General features: G+C 56.7%; 2 protein-coding genes across 6 annotated transcripts in view; one reads left to right on the plus strand and one right to left on the minus strand.

The window, feature by feature from the left end:
* Positions 1-11,443, plus strand: part of ATP4A (ATPase H+/K+ transporting subunit alpha) — a 98,598-nt gene extending 87,155 nt beyond the window's left edge. For all 5 annotated transcript variants that reach the window (XM_058709273.1, XM_058709272.1, XM_058709268.1 and 2 more), the window contains 18 exons: positions 610-723; positions 952-1,204; positions 1,453-1,721; positions 2,357-2,555; positions 2,942-3,051; positions 3,132-3,266; positions 3,739-3,931; positions 4,701-4,876; positions 6,035-6,171; positions 6,259-6,409; positions 6,503-6,671; positions 6,763-6,917; positions 8,033-8,156; positions 8,582-8,727; positions 10,027-10,160; positions 10,522-10,623; positions 10,715-10,806; positions 11,040-11,443. In XM_058709273.1, coding sequence (XP_058565256.1) covers positions 610-723; positions 952-1,204; positions 1,453-1,721; positions 2,357-2,555; positions 2,942-3,051; positions 3,132-3,266; positions 3,739-3,931; positions 4,701-4,876; positions 6,035-6,171; positions 6,259-6,409; positions 6,503-6,671; positions 6,763-6,917; positions 8,033-8,156; positions 8,582-8,727; positions 10,027-10,160; positions 10,522-10,623; positions 10,715-10,806; positions 11,040-11,068 — 2,688 coding nt within the window. In that variant the 3' untranslated portion in view covers positions 11,069-11,443. The remainder of the gene's footprint in view (positions 1-609; positions 724-951; positions 1,205-1,452; positions 1,722-2,356; positions 2,556-2,941; positions 3,052-3,131; positions 3,267-3,738; positions 3,932-4,700; positions 4,877-6,034; positions 6,172-6,258; positions 6,410-6,502; positions 6,672-6,762; positions 6,918-8,032; positions 8,157-8,581; positions 8,728-10,026; positions 10,161-10,521; positions 10,624-10,714; positions 10,807-11,039) is intronic.
* A 2,744-nt stretch (positions 11,444-14,187) lies between these two features.
* Positions 14,188-15,959, minus strand: TMEM147 (transmembrane protein 147). Its single transcript, XM_058706222.1, has 7 exons — positions 15,759-15,959; positions 15,620-15,689; positions 15,115-15,174; positions 14,893-15,029; positions 14,679-14,763; positions 14,471-14,592; positions 14,188-14,387 (listed from the first exon to the last, which is right to left on the minus strand). Exons 1-7 carry the CDS (start codon positions 15,833-15,835, stop codon positions 14,264-14,266), a joined length of 675 nt encoding a protein of 224 aa, XP_058562205.1. The 5' UTR covers positions 15,836-15,959; the 3' UTR covers positions 14,188-14,263.
* Between the last annotated feature and the right edge of the window lie 112 nt (positions 15,960-16,071).

Genomic DNA, 16,071 nt, shown 5'->3' on the forward strand with positions numbered 1-16,071 from the left:
TGTGCCACCAGATGGGGACTTAGAGGTACACAGACATGGGGAGACGTTGGACATAGGGACTTGGAATTTGGAACATGATCGTGGAGTCCACAGAATATGAAGCATAAGATCGACAGCATACTAACATGGAAATGGGGACAGGAGGGTGCACTTTGGGGCACAGGGCACATAGAGGTGGCACACAGAGTATGAAAACACAAAGCACGAAACTTGTAACACAGGGACTATAGGGCATGAGAACATGAGGGGACAGAGGACAGCAGACGTGTGGAATACAAGACTCAAAAGGACGCAGGAAAGGATGGATGGTGACACGGGGCACAAGTCGCAGGATATGGGGACATGGGGGGATGTAGGGTTCAGGACCCAGAGAATATGGGATATAGGTACACGACACTGGGAATACAGGGAAGCTGAATGTCGGACGTGGAGAACACAGGGACAGGGAACACAGGCCACGGGGAACAGTGCATGTGGTGGCTAGTAGAGCAGGGAAAACCACAGGGGTGACCCCAAGAACACCGGGGGACAGGGAGCAGGCGGGTGCCCCCGCGCAGGGATCTTCTGGCCCCTTCTCGTCAGCCTGGCCCCCTTCCTGCCTCTACCCAGCTGTACCTGGCACTGGCCCTCATCGCCGTGGTCGTGGTCACCGGCTGCTTTGGCTACTACCAGGAGTTTAAGAGCACCAACATCATTGCCAGCTTCAAGAACCTCGTGCCCCAGGTGGGTCCCCATTCAGTTCCCTGTGTGCACTCGGGCGGGCGCAGGGAGGCTCCTGGCATCTGTCTGTGTGGGCCTTCCCACCAGGCCCAGCCTGCTCCCAGCCTGTAGCCTCCCGCTCCGCCCATAGGTCCTCCACAGCTCCCTCTTTGCATCTCCCCACCTTCCCCTGCACTCAGTGGCCTCCACCCCCATCCCTGCCCACCTCAACCCTGTGCCCCTGCCCCACAGCAAGCAACTGTGATCCGAGATGGGGACAAGTTCCAGATCAATGCAGACCAGCTTGTGGTGGGCGACCTGGTGGAGATGAAAGGCGGGGACCGAGTGCCAGCGGACATCAGGATCCTCCAGGCCCAGGGCTGCAAGGTGGACAACTCCTCGCTGACTGGAGAGTCTGAGCCGCAGACCCGCTCGCCTGAATGTACACATGAGAGCCCCCTGGAGACCCGCAACATCGCCTTCTTCTCCACCATGTGCCTTGAAGGTCTGTGAGGCCCCTGCCCACCCCCCCCCCAGCCGACCACACTGCCTCCACACTCCCCACGGCTGCCTCCACTCCCCTTCTTCTGCCATGTATGAAGCCACACTGCCTGCCCACCTCACGTGACCACCCCCTCTTCGGGGCATCCTGCCCCTCTGTCTCCCATGACTTCCCCTTCTGCAGTTCACACTGTGTGCACACCCCCATTGCTGCCCACCTGTCCCTGAGGCGCCCTCTTGGCCCCACTGCAGGCACGGCACAGGGCCTGGTGGTGAACACAGGTGACCGCACCATCATTGGGCGCATTGCATCACTGGCATCGGGAGTAGAAAATGAGAAGACCCCCATCGCTATTGAAATCGAACATTTTGTGGACATCATCGCAGGCCTGGCCATCCTCTTCGGCGCCACATTTTTTGTGGTGGCCATGTGCATTGGCTACACCTTCCTGCGGGCCATGGTCTTCTTCATGGCCATTGTGGTAGCCTACGTGCCCGAGGGGCTGCTGGCCACTGTCACGGTGAGTTGGGGAGACAGAAAAGAGGTGCAGAGAGCTGAGAGCCTCGTCCATCTGCGTGTTCATTCATCCAGGGTTGCCTCCATCGTCTCCCTATTTGTCCTACCACCCCCTCACTTCCCACCCACACACCTTCCCACCAACCGTCCTCCCCACCCCCTGTCTCTCCATCTATCCATCCATTCAGCAAACACTCACCAACGCTAGTCTGGGCCATACCCTATACCAAACACTGAGGACTCACAGATGAACAGGACCCATCCTTGACAGGAGGAGGCTGAGGTCCAGTGTGGGCAGCCCTCAACAGTTAGCACCCAGTCCAAGACCAGCCCCAGAGGAGGTTCAGAGGATGTCTGCTTTCTCAGTTTGGTTGTGTTGATAAGAGAACCTACAGAACCTCAGCCTGGGCAGCTTAGAGAGGGGCCTAGTTATGTCTGTCTGGGCAGATTGGGGAGGTGCCCCAAGTGGAAGAAAGCACAGGCCGGAAAAAACAGAGGCAAGAAAAGCATGGGTTTTGCCGAGGAATGCTGTGTACACAGTACTGTGGCTGGGATGCAGGCTCCCCGTGCTGTGAGAGAAGGGAAGGACTAGAAGCAAGGATGGGGCCCCCTACCTGCGCTTCTCACCCCTTCTCCCAGGTCTGCCTGTCCCTGACAGCCAAGCGACTGGCCAGCAAGAACTGTGTCGTCAAGAACCTGGAAGCAGTGGAGACACTGGGTTCCACATCAGTGATCTGCTCTGACAAGACAGGGACCCTCACTCAGAACCGCATGACTGTGTCCCATCTCTGGTTTGACAACCACATCCACTCGGCTGACACTACGGAAGACCAGTCAGGTGTGAGGGTGGAACGAGACGGGGCTGGGGCAGGATCTGGTAGACGCTAGAGACCTGAAAGGGAGCTCTGAGGTTACTGAAGGGAGTCTGGGGAGGGATCTGCATTAATGGAGTGGGGCTCCATCCCGATCGGGGCAAGGGTCTGTGAAGCTTTAGATCTGCAAAGGGGCTTGGTATTGGGTCTCCTAGGAAACTCAGTACTGGGTCTGGAGAGAAGGCTCTGTCCTGGGGTATGAGGAGGGGTTTGAGTCCCACCCAGGTCTGGGAGGTGACCCTGTCCTGAATCTAGAGAGAGGGACTCGGTTCTGGTATGGGAGAGCGCTGCTCCGGGTCTGGGGCCCGCGAGGAGTCCCCTCGCGGCCCCAGCCTGGACGCCTGGTCTGCAGGGCAGACGTTTGACCAGTCCTCAGAGACGTGGCGGGCGCTATGCCGCGTGCTAACGCTGTGCAACCGCGCTGCCTTCAAGTCGGGCCAGGACGCGGTGCCGGTGCCCAAGGTGAGACCATAGGGTACTCCGGGGGATCCCGGGAGCCTGGTGCAGCCAGGCTCGCCCCTGACACCCGCCGCCGCTTCCAGCGCATCGTGATCGGGGACGCGTCCGAGACTGCGCTGCTCAAGTTCTCGGAGCTGACCCTAGGCAACGCCATGGGCTACCGTGAGCGCTTCCCCAAAGTCTGCGAGATCCCCTTCAACTCCACCAACAAGTTCCAGGTGTGCGCCCGGTCCCGCCCAGACCCCCTCCCACAGGGAGGACCCCGCCCATCTCAGGCCCCACCCACACTCGGGGCTGGCCTACCGCAGGGTTTCTCTCTTAGTTCCCTCCCCCTTCCTAGCCAAGCCCCGCCCACAACCACTTCTCCCCCTCCCCCCTCCCCCCAGCCCCTTAGCTGGGGGCTCACCGTCGGCTCTCAGGCCTTCCGTGGGGGTAGCTCGCAGTCCAAATTCCGTCCCAGACCAACTCCGACCCTAATTTCTACCCATTCTCTGCGCTCAGGCTCCTTACTGCGTCCCTAACCCTCAGCCTCTATGAAAGACCTGTCCGGCACGCTAGCCCCTCACCCCCAGCCAAGCTGCACCCTCCAAAGGTTCCTCCGGCTGCGCCCCAGCGCGGTCAATCCCGCCGTTCTCCCAAGTCCCGCCCCCTTGTCCTGGTCCTTAACACCGTCCCCTTCCTTGCCCGAAGCTGTCCATCCACACACTGGAGGACCCGCGGGACCCCCGGCACGTGCTGGTGATGAAGGGCGCCCCTGAGCGCGTGTTGGAACGCTGTAGCTCCATCCTCATCAAGGGCCAGGAGCTGCCGCTGGACGAGCAGTGGCGGGAGGCTTTCCAGACTGCCTACCTTAGCCTGGGAGGCCTGGGTGAACGCGTGCTTGGTGAGACCCCCAGGGCTCGGTGAGACCCCCACAGTAGATGGTAAACCAATCTGTGAGGAGGAGCTAGCACAGACCCTGCCCAATCTTCCTGCCCAACCTTCCCCGCCCAGCCCCGACCATGACCTTTCCCATCCCTGGCTCACAGCTGACCTGCCCAAGTGCACACATTCATTTTTGACTTTCCCTGTCTCCGTCCTGACCCTTGTCCATCCTCAGTTTCTGTCTTGACCCAGCTCCTTCCCACCTGTCCTCCCTGGGACCTTCCCATTCCTGACCTGACATCCCTGGATTTTTCCCAGCTCTTGCCCCAACCTTGACCTGCTTTCGCATCCACCTGTCAGTGTCCTCCTCTTGACCCTTTGACCTCCAATCCTTGCCTCAACTCAAGACTCCCAATCTTTGTCCTGACCTCTGATCTCCCTCAACATTTTGTCCCGATTCCTAAATTTCCCTAACCCCTGCCTCAACCCTGGAAGACACAAACCTGTGGTTCAATCCTGGATCGTTTATCTTATTGTGTGTGACCGCTGGCAAGAAATGCCCCTCTCTAGGCCTCAGTTTCCTTATCTGCAACATAAGCATGCTAACAGTCTCACAGGTTGGTTGTAATAATAGACTCACATCATGTGAATGAAGTATTCAGCCATCTGATGATGGCCAGGCATCTGTAGGTGCTTGGTATAAGGGGCCTTGTTATTTTACTCATCACCTGGCTTTGCTAGAGAAGGGCTTCCTGGACCCCTCTCTGACTCCCCTGTTTTCTGGTCAGGATTCTGCCAGCTCTACCTGAGTGAGAAGGACTACCCTCCCGGCTACGCCTTCGATGTGGAGGCCATGAACTTTCCAACTAGTGGCCTGTGCTTTGCGGGACTTGTATCCATGATAGATCCGCCCCGGGCCACCGTCCCTGATGCTGTGCTCAAGTGCCGCACAGCAGGCATCCGGGTATGCAACCAAGAAGGGGAGCAGGCAGGGGTGAGAACAGAAGTTAGCAGTATTTGGGGGTGACAAACCCTGTGACAGAGAACTACCTGAAAGTGGTTTGAACCAAAAAAAGAATATATTGATTCATGAAACTGAAAAGTTCTGGGGAATGAAGCTTCGGGTATAGCTGGATCTAGGAGTTCAGTGTCATTAGGAATTTGCCTTTCTCCATGTCTTGGTTCTACTTCTCTCTCTGATGGCTTTATTCTCAAGCAGTCCCTGCATTTTGGTCGACAAAGATGACCACCCCCCAGCAGCTCCAGCCGACATCCCACCTGTTTAGCCACCCCACAGAAAAAAAGTGCCTCTTTTGCTGTTGTCCCGGATTGGGTCACATGTTCCTCCCTGAACCAGTCACTGTGGCTAGGGGTGGGATGCCTTGGTTGGCTAGGTCTGGGGTTACTTGCCCATTCTTGGCTAGAGACCTCACTTCAACTCTGGGGGTGGGGGATGGTTCCTGAAAGACAAATCAAGAGTTGGGGAGCCAAGACTGAGCAAGCAACAGCCATGTCCTTCTCATGGTCTCTAAGACCCAGTCCCTATAAGAGCTTGGCCCTATTACCTTTCTAAGCTTATTGCTTAGCCACCCCCCTGCCTCACTTCTTTGTTTACTGCTTTCCAGTCATGCTGGTCTTCCCTCTACTCCTCCAACAGTTCAGGCATGTTCGCACCCCAGGGTCTTTGCATTGCCTGTTCCTGCTGTCACGAACACTCTTCCCTCAGTTTTACATGTGGTCAATTCTCTCACCCCCTCAGACCTCTGCTCAGATGTCGCTTTCTCAATGAGGCTTTCCCTGGACACACTTAAAATTGACACCACTTTTTCCATCCAACATTTGCCATTCCCTTTACCCAGGTTAATTTTTCCCCTCTCCTAATATGCTGTATCATTCATTCCTTTACTTTGTTTATTTTCTGTCTCCCACACTAGAGTGCCAACTCCACAAGAACAGAGATTTTTGTCTGTCTGCTTTGTCCCTGACATTTTCCAGGCACACAGCAGGTGGTCACGACTGGTTGAATAAGTGAATGAGTGTATCAGTAGATGTCCACCAGGGAGGATGAGGAGAGTGGGCTGATCTGAAGGCAACAAGGGTCTGATGGTCCCCTCCCCAACAGGTGATCATGGTGACAGGTGACCACCCCATCACAGCCAAGGCCATTGCAGCCAGTGTGGGTATCATTTCAGAAGGCAGCGAGACAGTGGAGGACATCGCTGCCCGCCTCCGCGTGCCTCTGGACCAAGTTAATAAGAAGTAAGCCCCTTCTGCCCACCCCCCATGGTTCTCTCCACACCCCAGGCAGACTGAGGCCCTGGTGATGCCTTCCTACCTCCTTCCCAGGGATGCCCGTGCCTGCGTCATCAACGGCATGCAGCTGAAGGACATGGACCCGTCTGAGCTGGTGGAGGCACTGCGTACTCACCCCGAGATGGTGTTTGCTCGCACCAGTCCCCAGCAGAAGCTGGTGATTGTGGAGAGCTGCCAGCGACTGGTACGACTCTGCCAAGGAAGGCGGCCCATGGGCTGGGCTGGCCCTGGGTTGGCCTCTCACTGACCACCCCTTACCCGCACCCACTCCCTGCAGGGTGCAATCGTGGCTGTGACAGGGGATGGCGTGAATGACTCCCCAGCCCTGAAGAAGGCAGACATTGGCGTGGCCATGGGCATTGCTGGCTCGGATGCTGCCAAAAATGCGGCTGACATGATCCTGCTGGATGACAACTTTGCCTCCATTGTGACGGGCGTGGAGCAGGGTCCGAGCTGGGCTGGAGACTGGGGGAGGCAGTGTGGGCACAGGAGGAACTGGGCAGTGAGGAGTCTGAGATGTCTTCTGTAACCCCACAGGCCGGCTGATCTTTGATAACCTGAAAAAGTCCATCGCCTACACATTGACCAAGAACATTCCAGAGCTGACGCCGTACCTCATTTACATTACTGTCAGTGTGCCCCTGCCCCTCGGCTGCATCACTATCCTCTTCATAGAACTCTGCACTGACATCGTGAGTCTACAGCCCCAACGCTCCCACCCGTGCAGTGCCCACGGACAGACACTCTTGGACACAATGATACAGACGTGTGTACAAAGACAGGCAGATGCGGATATGCAGGCAGGCAGATAGGTAGTCCCAGACAGAACTACAGATGTGGACACACAGGTGGGCACTCAGGCATAGACACGTGGACTCAGACGTTAACACACATATCTGGTGAAAGTTGGATCACAGACAGACACCCTTCAACAGCCTTGACAGATAAACGCTGTCAGGTCCCAAGGCAGACAGACAGAAAAAGAACCACAGATACAGGGATGTATGCAGCCAGATGCATGGCCACGTTGACTTATTTATTCAACAGCACTTGCCTAAGTGCCTTCTTTGGGCCAGACACGCGTTAATTAATTTTGTCCTCACAAACGCTCAGTGGGATGGGCTTTATTTATCATCCCCATTTTACCGATGAGCTAACTGAGGCATAGACAGGTCGAGCGGTTTGTCCCAGGTCACACAGCTAATAAGCGGCACACTGGGATTCGAGCCCAGGTAGTCAGGTGCCCCAGGGACTCTGCTCTTGATCAGTATACTGTGCTGCCATTCTGCAGTGATGGACAGATGGCGTGGGGGATAGGGAGGAGGACACAGAGACAGAAGAGATGCAGAGATAGTGACAAGGAGAGATAGGAACACAGGAATACAAAAGCAGAGACAGTCACAGAGAAAGAGACCAGAGACAGGGACAAAGAAACAGTAAGGGGGAGAGAGAGAGGGAGAGAGAAGGTGGGGGAGGGAGAGAGAGAGAGAGAGAGAGAACAAGAACATGAAATAGTGGAGGTAAATCCAGATGTTCTGATGGAGGTGGATATCAGGTCAGATGTGGACACGGATGTGGACCGGACAAGACAACACACCTTTGTTGGAGGGATGGACCAAACGTTGCTCTGTTGGATGGACTGGCTGATCCGTGCTGTCTAGGCAGGTCTGCCTGTGTGGTCACCTGCCTCGTAACCTCAGTCCTATCTCTGTCCGCTGGCAGGAGGTGGGGGGGAGGGGGACCCCAACAGGTAGGGGGCAGGGGCTCAGGCCAACCCTTAACCCCAGTTCCCTCTGCTCCTGGCCAGTTCCCATCTGTGTCTCTGGCATATGAGAAGGCAGAGAGTGACATCATGCATCTGCGTCCCCGGAACCCAAAGCGCGACCGATTGGTCAACGAGCCCCTGGCTGCCTACTCCTACTTCCAGATCGGTGAGCGCCTGTGGGGCCAGGGAGCCCCGGGCTCCCTGCGGGGCTGCTCACCTGCCTTGGAGTCTCTAACCGGGGCTCTGGCTTGTTCTAGATCCTGGGGTCTGGATTCGATCCTGGGTCTCTGTTGTTCTCTGAGTCTGTGTCTGCCGTGATCCCTCCCTGTGTCCCTTCTCTGTCTCTGGCCCTGCTCTACATGACCCTGTCTCTGGGTGTGTGTCTCTGTCTCTCTCTGTGCCTCGTCTCTTATGTCCCTATTGATCTCTCTTGGGATCCTTGTCTTTGTGTCTCTCCATGTCTGTCACTGTCTGTGTCCCTGTGTGTCTCTGTTCCTCTCTGTGTCCCTACCTTTCAGTGTCCTTGTCTCTCTCCATGTCTCTGTCTGTGTCTCATCCCTGTCTCCCTGTGTCTCTTTGCATCTCCCCCAGGTGCCATCCAATCATTTGCCGGCTTCACTGACTACTTTACGGCCATGGCCCAGGAGGGCTGGTTCCCATTGCTGTGTGTGGGGCTGCGGCCATACTGGGAGAATCACCACCTACAGGATCTGCAGGACAGCTATGGCCAGGAGTGGGTGAGCCCTCGCCCCACCCCATCCCATGTCGCCCTCATTTCCGGTGCCACCTACCTTGTGGGTGGGCCCACACTCAATCCTCCACGTGTGATTGAGCTCAGGCAGAGCATCCCAGACTCTCTGCCAGTTCTGGGTCCTTTCCCACCACTGTCTTGAGCTCCAAACTCCTGCCGCCGATGGTCACAGCTGCAGGTGTCCCCTCCCTGCCCTCCAGTAGCACGTCATCTCTGGTGTGGAGCCGGGCCCCTATCCTGTTATTGTCACTGCAGTATCACGTACACAGAGTGTTTGCACGTGTGGCGGGCTTTAATGAAGGTTTGGAGCCCGGAGAGGCTCGATTCGGTCAGCAGGTGTGTTTAGTGTGCCCTGCGGTGTTAGAGGTCAGGATATTCCCCTTAAACATTTGCCATCACGGTTAAGAATGCAGACCTTGGAACCAGACTGCCTGGATTCATGGTTTGCCACAATTCCTCACATGCTGTGTGACACGGGGCAAGTTGCTTTGCCTCTCTGTGCCTCAGTCTTCCCATCTGTAAGTGGAGATAATATTAATATCTACTTCAGGGACTTCACAGCGTGGTCCTCAGGCCGACAGCATCCCCTGGGAGCTTGTCTGAAATGCAAATTCTCAGTCCACACCCCAGGCCTCTGGGGGTGGGGCCTGGAAGTCTGTCACAACCAGCCTTTCTGAGGATTCAGAAATGCTGAAGTGAGCACCACCAGTCTCCCTCCTACGCTTACCGGGGGGGACTAAGTGAGATATACATGTGAGACGCGTGGTACCTGAAGCAGAGTTAGCGTTCCTGACACAATTAGCTGGTATTATGAATAGTAACACTGAAGAAATGGTCTGAAGAGTGGTTGCCCCTTTTAAACGGGGCACGTGCTCTCTTCCCCGTAGGCTCTTCTGGCCTACTTCACTCATTTTTGCCATCTGCCTGGGCACTGGAGTCACCGGACGTTGCAAATTCTGCCCTAGGAGCCCGATTCCCTTTTCCCAGGGGCCTTCTTGTGGGTGTCCGGAAGGTTCTACATCCCTCCTTCCATCATGAAAGCAATTGCCTGACCTACCGCGTGCCCAGGTGTTGCCATCCAGGCTTGCGAGACCAAGATGTCTAGGCCCCACATTCTTTGGTCCTGCAAACCTGGCAGATTCGGATCCGTCCTCTCCCCCGCTCCAGCCTCTGACGTAAGGGAAAGAGCAGTCAGGGGTTCACGGTCCCAGGCCCTGACTGCCTGGCTGACTGCAGAGCCTCTCCATCTGGGCTCAGGATGCTTTTGCTCCCCTCTGGCCCACAGACGTTCGGGCAGCGCCTGTACCAGCAGTACACCTGCTACACCGTGTTCTTCATCAGCATCGAGATGTGCCAGATCGCTGATGTCCTCATCCGCAAGACACGCCGCCTCTCTGCCTTCCAGCAGGGCTTCTTCAGGTGTCCCCGGCCGGCCGCGCCCCTGCCCCGCCCTACCCTCCGAGCCCTGGCTCCAGCTCCCACCAGATCCTGACTAGGGCTCACTGCAGCCAGCAAACGCCAGCACCAATTTGCGCATGTGCGGGTGCCAGGTGCTACCATTCCTTACCTATAGCTGGCTCCCACCACCCGCCTCTCACCCGGCCCCTCTGCTTTCCTCAGCCAAAGGGGAGATGGGACAGGGCCAGCGTCCACTGTTGGAACATCTCCAGCTGACGTCCTTTGACCCTGCAGTGCCCTGCTTTCCGTCTGGTCCCCAGCTCCCCATGGCCTTTGTTCTGAACCCGCCATTCTGAGCCCGTCCCCTCCCGCCCACCCGCAGGAACAGGATCCTGGTGATTGCCATCGTGTTCCAGGTCTGCATCGGCTGCTTCCTGTGCTACTGCCCCGGAATGCCCAACATCTTCAACTTCATGCCCATTCGGTGAGGGGCTGTGAGCTGTGAGTGGAGGGATGGGCACAGGGACACAGACTTGAGGGTAGCCTTCACCTCGCCATCCCGCCTGTGCCTTCAGGTACCAGTGGTGGCTGGTCCCCATGCCCTTTGGCCTCCTCATCTTCGTCTATGACGAGATCCGGAAACTCGGAGTTCGCTGTTGCCCAGGGAGTGAGTGTGGAGACTGGGGGCCAGGGGGTGGGGGGCTGGAACATTCTCACAACAGCTGCTCTGATCTTTGACCTCCAAACCCTTGACCCTCCGTATCAATCAGCAATAATCACGCCTTGGATAAACCTTACTGGCTACGATACCGCCACTGAGCAAAGCTTGACCCTCCGTATCAAACCTCCACTGATCCATACCTCTGAGCACCTCCCTGTTTTCCTTTCTCTCTCTCCCAGGCTGGTGGGATCAGGAGCTCTACTATTAGAGGGACCGCGGCCTTCAAGCCATCCTCGCATCCCCCACAGCAGAGGTGGGGGGCACGGGACCCTTTGGGCAGCCACCGGAACATCAAGCAAGCAAGAGCCCTAGCACCACCTGTGTCTGCTCCTGCAGCCCATGGCACCCCAACTTTGCGGGACATCCCCACTCCCCTTCCCCATCCGCGGAGAGCTTCCCCCCGTGGCAGAGCAGTCCTTGGGCCCAGTCCTCTGAGGGGGTGGGGGCTTCAGGAGGGAGTGGGAGCTTGCGGCTCCTGTGAAGTGGGGCCGTCCTTAGCACGCCAGGCTGGCAAGAGGGCTGCCTGGGGCTCTTCTTCCAACACACTTGTGCTGCGTGATAGTAATAAACCAGCTCACATTGACTATGCTTTTATTTTGTGCTGGGCACTGTCCTAAGTGTTTTTCGTGATCCCCTTTGACCTCCCACAAGCCTACAACTCAGCAGCTATTTATTTGTTCAGGTCTGTATCTCCAGTTCCTAGGACACAGCCTAGTGTGTAGTAGGTAGTCACTAAACATTCCTGGGGGAAATGAATTCCCATTCCTTTGTCTAGAGTGACAGCATTTACAGGCGAGCTGGACATGACCACAGACAGGCACCCTCAGGAGTGATGCCTTTGCCCCTCTGCTAGCCTAGACACCACCTCTGGTCTCTCTCCTCAGCCTCCATTCTCATTCTCCCCTCGGCACCTTGACAGAATGTGGCAACATCTTTTCCACCTCAAGCAGCACTGTTCCACACCCGCCTCTCCCTTCACAGGGGTCTCCACTCCGGTCCCACTTGCTCACTCCTCTGCTGCTGCAGTGGGACTGACTCTGGAGGCTAAAGTCGCAGGTCCCGTCCTCACATGGCTCTCCCCTGAAAAGTTCACTCTCCAACTGCTCGACACTGCCTTGACATCCGCCCCTCCACCCCGTCCCCTTCCTCACCTCTCTTCCTGGTTCTTTAGTAGGAGTCTCTCTGGCAGGACCCCAGGCTTCTCCTCCTCACCACAGCCCCCACTCCGCTGCCCCCATGGCCTGTTCTATCTGCAGTGGCTTCCACATCTGTCTCTGGTTCTCCCACTCCACATGGCCCAGCGATCCTCCAAACACCTCCCACCAGTGAGCCCTGGACTCCCTGCCCTTCCCTGGCCTAGAATTCTCCATGGTTCCTCCCTGTCCCTGCTGGCTTCCAGCCTCACAAGCCGCCTCGATCTTATTCCAATCAATTCTCGTTTCACTGGAAAGCCAGGCCTGCTCTCTGACCTCAAGGCCTTTGCACAGGCTTTGCCACCTGCTTTCTTCCCCTTGCCCCATTCGCTCATCCTTCAGTTCTCAGCTCACATCTCTCTTCCAGGGAACCCATCCTGTCCCCCAGGTTGGGCCCCCCAGCACCGCCCTGATCTAGCCTGTGCTCCCTCCATTTCAGCCCAACTGTTCTGGTCTCCCCGAGCCCCATAAAAGCTGGGATTATCCACAGTTGGCCACCGACAGTGGCCCTGGATCAGAGTCTCTGCTCAGCAAATAGTTGTCGAATAGTCATTTCTGCAACTTTCACTCGTCCCCATACATGTCAAAGGCTAGGTGGGGCATGGGATGGAGGTGTGGGAGAGAGATGCTATCAAAGATCTACCCAGCTGGGCTAGGAGTGCCCATATACTCTGTGACCAATCAGTCACTCCCCACCCAAGACACCTGTGGACAGTCTAGACTAGGGACAATGAAGAGGTGGCAGGGCTAGGTGGTGGTTTCCCCACCTGAGGGTAAATGCTCCCTCTGAACACATCAAGACTCCTAGCACAGCTGTGCTTAGTGCTTTCCTAAGCCCGGGGTTAAGCAACATTATGGCAAGACCTTGACAGCTTGGAGGGAAGAGACTGCCTAGGGGGCACTTACCCTATCCTAGGCCTTGGGAGATCCCTGTGGGAATACCAGCGCTGAGGAGCGCCTTCCTGGGCGGGCAGGATTTGCATCAAGGTGGAACATAAACATGACATTAAAGCCTTGCTTCTGACACATCCCCTCTGGGATGGGGAGGGAACGGGGCAGGCGGCTGGCCACTAGAACAGGGAAGGCCTGGGGTGGTGCTGGGGGAAATGGAGAGCTCGTGAACTTGACCGGTTGACCTGTGAGCTGGGAGTCTTCTCACCCCCCACGGTCCTTGAAATGTGCATTCTCCGCCACCACCCCACCCCACATGCTACCCCAAGGATATAGCCTTGACACTGATGTGGTATCAGATAGTATGTGACTGAATCCAGTTAAAACCTCTATATATAAACTTTTGGGATTTGGCAGGTGGGTGCAGAGATCCAGTCATCCTGCAGCCACCAGATAAGCCTTGTATGTTTAAGTTCCGTTATTAAACTTGCCACCGACCAACTGGAGTGGCTGCCTCTTTCTTCTCTGCCCTCTGAATAACGAGGCCGGTCTCCGACTACACCTGAGAAGTTCCCAAAGAATTTGTGAAACCAGAGGTAGGGAGGGCAGCATCCAGGACGATGCCCAAGTTGGGCTCAGCTGCTGTGCTAGTTGCCTGCAGTGGTCTCTGTACTCCATACTAAGAAGACTCCAGCCAGGATTTGATCTGAGGGCTACAGAACTGAACCAAAGCACCTCAGAGCTCATAAAAGTCTGCCACCCAAGGGCCAAACCCAGAATTCAGGTGGTTGGACTGTTCAGTATGCAATGGGGAATCCCAGAAGGTTGTAAGCAAGGAGGATGCACTAATAAAACTGGGATTTCAGATACATCCCCTTCGCCTCCATATGAAGGGTGGATTGGAAGGGGAGATTAGGGCTGAGAGTCTAGGAGGTAAGCAGCCAGGGAAGGGCCCAGGCTGTGAGGAAAAGCCTCTGAAAAATATATTCTTCGATTCTAGCTCCCTTCTATCACCTGTTCCCTGCCACTGCTCAAAGATTATCTATTCCAAGCCCCCAGTCTATCCTGGAAAAAGGAAGAGCCGGGGAACTGCTGCAGAACACAGGACAAATCAGTGTTGGCCAGTTTCCTAGCCTACCTGGCTTCAAAGCCAGAACAAGGGCCTCTAGAACCCAGTGAATATGGTATTGGTAGATAGTTCCAAAGAGAGAGAGCGAGAGAGAGAGAAAGATGGAGGCAGAAACAACTTTCCAAATACTGTTTACTTCACAGAAACCTGGAGGCAGGGAAAGGGTATGTGAATGTCTGAGACATCAAGCCTAGGAGTGCACGTTGACAACAGCGACATAGAGGGCGAGGGTGCTGAGGGCCAGCAGCCCTGTCACCACTGCTCGGGCCAGCAGTGCTGTCCAGCTGCCCAGGGAACAAAGGTGGACGAAGGTCCTGTAAGGAAACATCACAATGAGGAAAGGAGAATAGATAACCCACCCCCATTTGGACCCAACATCAAACCCCACCCAGCTCACTCCATGACAAAGGCCTTGTAGACGCTAAGGAACATCAGTAGGAGGACTGCTGGCCGAAAAGTGTGGTATAGGTCGTAGCGTGTTATCATCCAGACCTGGGCAGATGCAACGATGTAATGGACCTGCAGGGAGGTGGGAAGTCAGGACCAGGTTTTGGGAAGAGTACAGCCACCAGCAAAAAGGTGTGTGGGAGAACAGGACTCCGTACCAGACTGATGTTGGAGTCGATGCTCATCTGGATGTACTTCCAGTCAAACTCAATGCCCCGGGCTCCAACCCAGAGGGGGATGCAGCTGAGGAAGGCAAAGGGAGGGATTCTCCAGCACCCTCAGCACCCAGAGTCTGAGCCCCCACCCTCCAGCACCTCCTTAGAACCCAGGTATCCTTTCTTAGGAATCTGGGCTCCAGGCTGCTGCACACACCGGGACATAATGAGCTCGGCGGTGGCCCAGCCCAGGGCAGCAACCATGATCTTGTACTCCCCCTTGCCTGCATTCCGGGACATGACAAGGTTTAGGCCTATCAGGTCTGCCACATCCACGCTGGCCTTCATGAACTCCTGTGGGTCAGGTTGAGGCTTGAGTGAGCACAGGTGCCAGGGGGCCCCACTCCTACACTCCTGCCCCCTCCCTTGTCCCACTCACCCCAATGAAGTCATAGATGCCGCCTTCCCAGGTGGGAAAAAAAGTGGCCAGGAACAGCATCTGAGAAAACAGAAAGATCACTGCAAGGTGAGGGGAATAACCCAGGTGGGATATGCAGGAAATTAGCGTGGGTGTGGAGGGTAGAGCTCTGGGGGTTCAGGGACCCTTGTGGAAAGGGAGCAAGAGGCGGGCAAGATGACAGGATCAGGGGGAGACAAGGGGGTAGGGGTCTGAAGTTTGGGTTCCGTGGTGGTCACAGGGGATCGGGTTAGGCAAGGAGGTGCCGGAGCTAGCTATAGCTACCCCGGCAGTGTCAGCAGCACTGTGTGGACCTTGGGGTTAGTTCGCGGCTCCTGCAAGTACAAAACACTCCACCACACAACTGAGTTTTCTCAATTTTACTAAACTGCTATACAAAAGTTGTTTGGAGACCTCGCCCCAAGTTCCGCCCCTTCCAGAGCCCATTTTTTCCAGGGTATTCTCAGGGGGCCCCGGGGGCCCTCACCTTGCACAGCTGCACGAATAGGTAGGTGACCCCAGCCTGCACGCACTTCCAGAAGGCGTTGTACTCGGACCTGCAGGAGCGGGGGGGTCAGGCTCGGCCCGGGCCCCCGCCCTCCCGCCCGCGGCTGCCCCGCACTCACAGGCCGCTGCACTTGTACGTGATGAAGTAGGGGAAGTAGGCCAGGGCGAAGCAGTTCCCAAAGTGGAACAGGGTCATGGCGCCGGCCGCCGGGGCCCGCGGGGCGCGGGTCTCTTCCTCGGCCGGCCTGGCGCCCGAGCGCGGGACTAGCGCCCACCTGCCTCCGCCGCGACCCGCGCGGCCTTCTGGGAGCGAGGCCGGGCCGGCGCCGGCGCGCTGACGTCACGGCCCGCGGCCGGCGCCGGGAGCCTGCGCGGCCCCAGTGCGCCGGCGCGGAGCCAGGTGGAGCGGCGAGGTGTGGTCCCCCCGCGGGC

Source organism: Neofelis nebulosa, chromosome 17 (assembly GCF_028018385.1).
Source record: "Neofelis nebulosa isolate mNeoNeb1 chromosome 17, mNeoNeb1.pri, whole genome shotgun sequence".
Taxonomy (NCBI): Eukaryota; Metazoa; Chordata; class Mammalia; order Carnivora; family Felidae; genus Neofelis; species Neofelis nebulosa.